The 3,540-nt window shown below is 40.0% G+C and overlaps 1 protein-coding gene across 1 annotated transcript; it reads left to right on the top strand.

Annotated features, from left to right (window-relative positions):
* Positions 1-1,660: 1,660 nt before the first annotated feature.
* LOC146003351 (uncharacterized) lies at positions 1,661-3,175 on the top strand. Its single transcript, XM_083141630.1, has one exon. It carries the CDS (start codon positions 1,661-1,663, stop codon positions 3,173-3,175), a length of 1,515 nt encoding a protein of 504 aa, XP_082997756.1.
* Positions 3,176-3,540: the final 365 nt, after the last annotated feature.

Below are 3,540 nucleotides of genomic sequence, written 5' to 3'. Positions count from 1 at the left end.
GTATTTCATATTATGAACCTGGCCATCTTTGTTTTCATATCCACAAAAGTCGGTCCTAACCAACGAAAGAGTCATTGAAACCTCACAATAAATACACTAAAAGAACCTCATATTTATATTCAATTTCCTTATTCTTTAAGTAAGGAAAAGAAATAACCTCCGATAATCCATCAATTACAAGTTAGACAAAACAATGTCTCCCGTATGTTCCGCACATATGTATTTCCCAATAGTCTGAATAACTATCCTCTACTATACCTACAGTTTGGTCATTATTTCCTCCTCACACCACTACAGGGCCTTACAGAAGGAGATATGCTACTTTTCCATCTTACATAACTATTTCATAGTTAGGTACCTTCCTCTACAAGCCAACATCCGTGGCTGTGTGGATAGCACAGCACATTACAACGCAAGGGGTCCCGGGTTCGAATCGCGACCTGGGAATGGGTATTCCTTTTGAGTGTGCCTTCATCAATTGCATCATTCATCACTCACTCATCTTCATCTTCACGATTTGCCAATAGTGGCAGGAAAGCAAGGTAAAATACAATCAATCAATCAATTTCCTCTACTAATTCTATTCATTTCGCACCCTTGTCGTGTACTGTTTTCTCTTATTCTTGGCATCTTCCTTGATGATTACACAACTGGTTGATAACACATTTCGGCTTGCGACAAATCCAAGAATAATTTTGAATGTCAACGTTGTTGAAGTTCACTATCATCTGTCATGTGACACAAATTCCTACGTCGAGTCAGTAACATATTTTGAGATGCACATGTGTATAATAATGGGCAAATATGCAGTCAAGAATTGAAAATATGGTTTATCGACGTAGACAAGCTGCGAGTCTAATACTCTCAGTCGTAGATATGGTTCATCATGCATGTGACATTGTCTATGTTTTGCAGCATGTTTTGCACCATATAAAGACGTATGAACAATAAATTGCAAACTTCCTTTAATCAATTTTTCTGTGTTTGTTTGAATTTGTTTCTAAGTCCATTTTATGCAGAGAAAGACTAATCGGGACTGGCACTACAGTTTGAAATGGGATAAGAACCACCATGTGTGTCTGCCTGGTATCTAGCCTTGTACCCTCAACCACTATACAATGGCATTACAACTACCCCATTCCGGAAGCTTTTAGAATTTATCTACTATAAAATGTTTACCTTTGCTTATGCTAAGACTATGTACAAAATATCTTAACATTCAATGTTGCAGGTGGCTTACGACATGAAGAAATCAATGTTGAGTTTTTCTGTTTTGATCTTCGCTTCCTTCTTTGGGTCTCTTTCGCCTAGAATGTCTTTGGAATTAACCGAAAGTGCCTTCCAGCTTACAACCACAATTTTGAAGGACTACTTTCACACTGCTCGGATACTGGTTGTTTTTCACGACGAAGACTCAGCATTCCTGGCGGATATTGTGGTGCAGGTATATGGAAACGCAACCACTGTAATTAACACTAGTTTCTTTAATGATTGGAACCCAGCATTTACATTTGACTGGTTCTGGGTGAGAACACAAATCTATTACTTGTTTCTTGTAAGAAAAGCCTCCACCATACAGTATCCTATTAAGGAATCCCCGCATTTCAATACCTTTAGACGGAATGCAAAATATTTAATCGTCTTGACTGGAGACAATACAATGGAAGAGATTAATGGGTTGATATTGGCTGCACAGAGCCATCTCCTGGTGAATATTGTAATTGCTGCTCCTTCTCTTGGAAACCCTTCTCTCTCAGAAAGCGAATCCTTCGTTCTCTATTCCTACTTCCCTTTCACCGAGTCCCACTGCAGAACGGCTGAAGGTGGGGAAGTTATGGATATCTGGAGAAACGGGCGTTTTCTTGCGGGAAGAGATTTGTATCCAGATAAGGTGGAGAACATGCACAAGTGCCCCATCAGGATGAAGGCAAGTTATTTCGCATTAGTCTTTATGCCGGATTTCACCTCAGAAATCAACAGTTCTTACTTAGGTGAAATTGGCAGTTTTATTACTATCATGATGCATGAAATGAATTTTACTCTGGAAACTGACGACATGTTCAACGAATCTCCTTTAAGTGGATGGGTTTTCCCGAATGGTACTCTGACAGGGGATTATCTATCAATGAGATCAGGACTATTTGATGGAAGCTTAAAAGTTGCCCCAAGGACTTTGTATTCTCTTTGGTTCTGTGAACAGATATACACCCACCAATTCGTTGATTTAATGTGGGTTGTTCCAAATCCTCGACCCTATCCCCAGTGGATGAATCTGTATTTTCCATTCCAATCGAATCTGTGGGTCGTCACTCTCTTCACTTTATTGACCCTTGTCTTTTGGATGAGATTCACTGTTGCTTTGTTGCGTCGGTGGGGAAGAACCACTTATCAGTTCCCTTTCCTTAATGGTCTTCCTGTCTCTTTGGCTGCTAGCATCCCCACTCCTCCCCCTCCCGTACTCACTCTCAGGTTTATCCTTTTGCTCTGGACCCTGTCTTCTGTGGTCTTATGCACACTGTATCTGTCATCCTTGTTTGGCTTCATTACAGAACCCAAGAGAACACCGCTCATCGACAGCTTGGAGGATATTGTAAATGCCAATTTACTTATTGGGGGTGATAGGGATTGTAGACACAATGTAGAAGTACTAAATGACCAACCACTTTACAGGAAGGTCCTTGAGAATTGGGACTTGGAGGAAAATTATTCCGAAGTCTTACATCGTATTGCAATTGACGGTGACTACGCAACTCTGTCATCTACTTTGAATACTAATATTGCGAAGTTTGTTTTAAGATTATTCGATTCTTTCGGAAAGCCATTGTTCCATGTTACTTCTAAGAAATTTAATGTTTTCCCTCAGTTTTTTCTGCTAGACAGAAGCTCACCATTTAGGGATCACTTTCAGCAGATAATCGACTCCATTGTTGAAGCGGGCTTCCCTCCGAAGTGGAAGAAAGACTTAGATGAGTACATGATTCTCAAATCAACCAAGAGAGAGAAATTTAAAGATGAGCCAGAGGTCGTTGTGATTCAACTGGAGAATCTGATGGGAGCTTTTGTCCTTCTCATATTTGGTCTCACTCTCAGCTCAATTGTATTTACTTTGGAGATTATGTATAAACATTTCAGGAATTTGGAGATGATCTATAAACATTTCCGGAAGCAAAACTAAGATGAGTCCTTTGTGGAAGACAAATACAAATTTTACATACGCCTATAGTGTATCAGAAAATTAGAGAAGTGTTTCTAATCTCACTCATCTCACACACCTCCACTCCATTCTTTTGCAACAAATCCTCTTTGAGTTCCTCAATAACTCCTTGTCTCTCCTCACGGTGGTTTGCAATGACGTTGAAATTTTGATTGCCTTTTCCGTTTTCAAACAATTTTTAGGAATATTGTCCCGTTTTTTACTTGTTTTTGGAGGTTCTCAGTGGCGGCCAATGGATGCTAGAACTTTGGGGGGTGAGGGTGGCAGTTTTCTTTCCCTTCGCAGATAAGGGTTAGCATAGTGCGGGAGCAAAAGTTGCAAGAGAG

The sequence above is a fragment of the Lepisma saccharinum genome, chromosome 20, assembly GCF_977018435.1.
Source record: "Lepisma saccharinum chromosome 20, izLepSacc3.1, whole genome shotgun sequence".
Lineage (NCBI taxonomy): Eukaryota > Metazoa > Arthropoda > Insecta > Zygentoma > Lepismatidae > Lepisma > Lepisma saccharinum.
The sequence above is the reverse complement of the archived record's forward strand: the minus strand, read 5'-3'. Positions and strand labels throughout refer to the sequence as shown.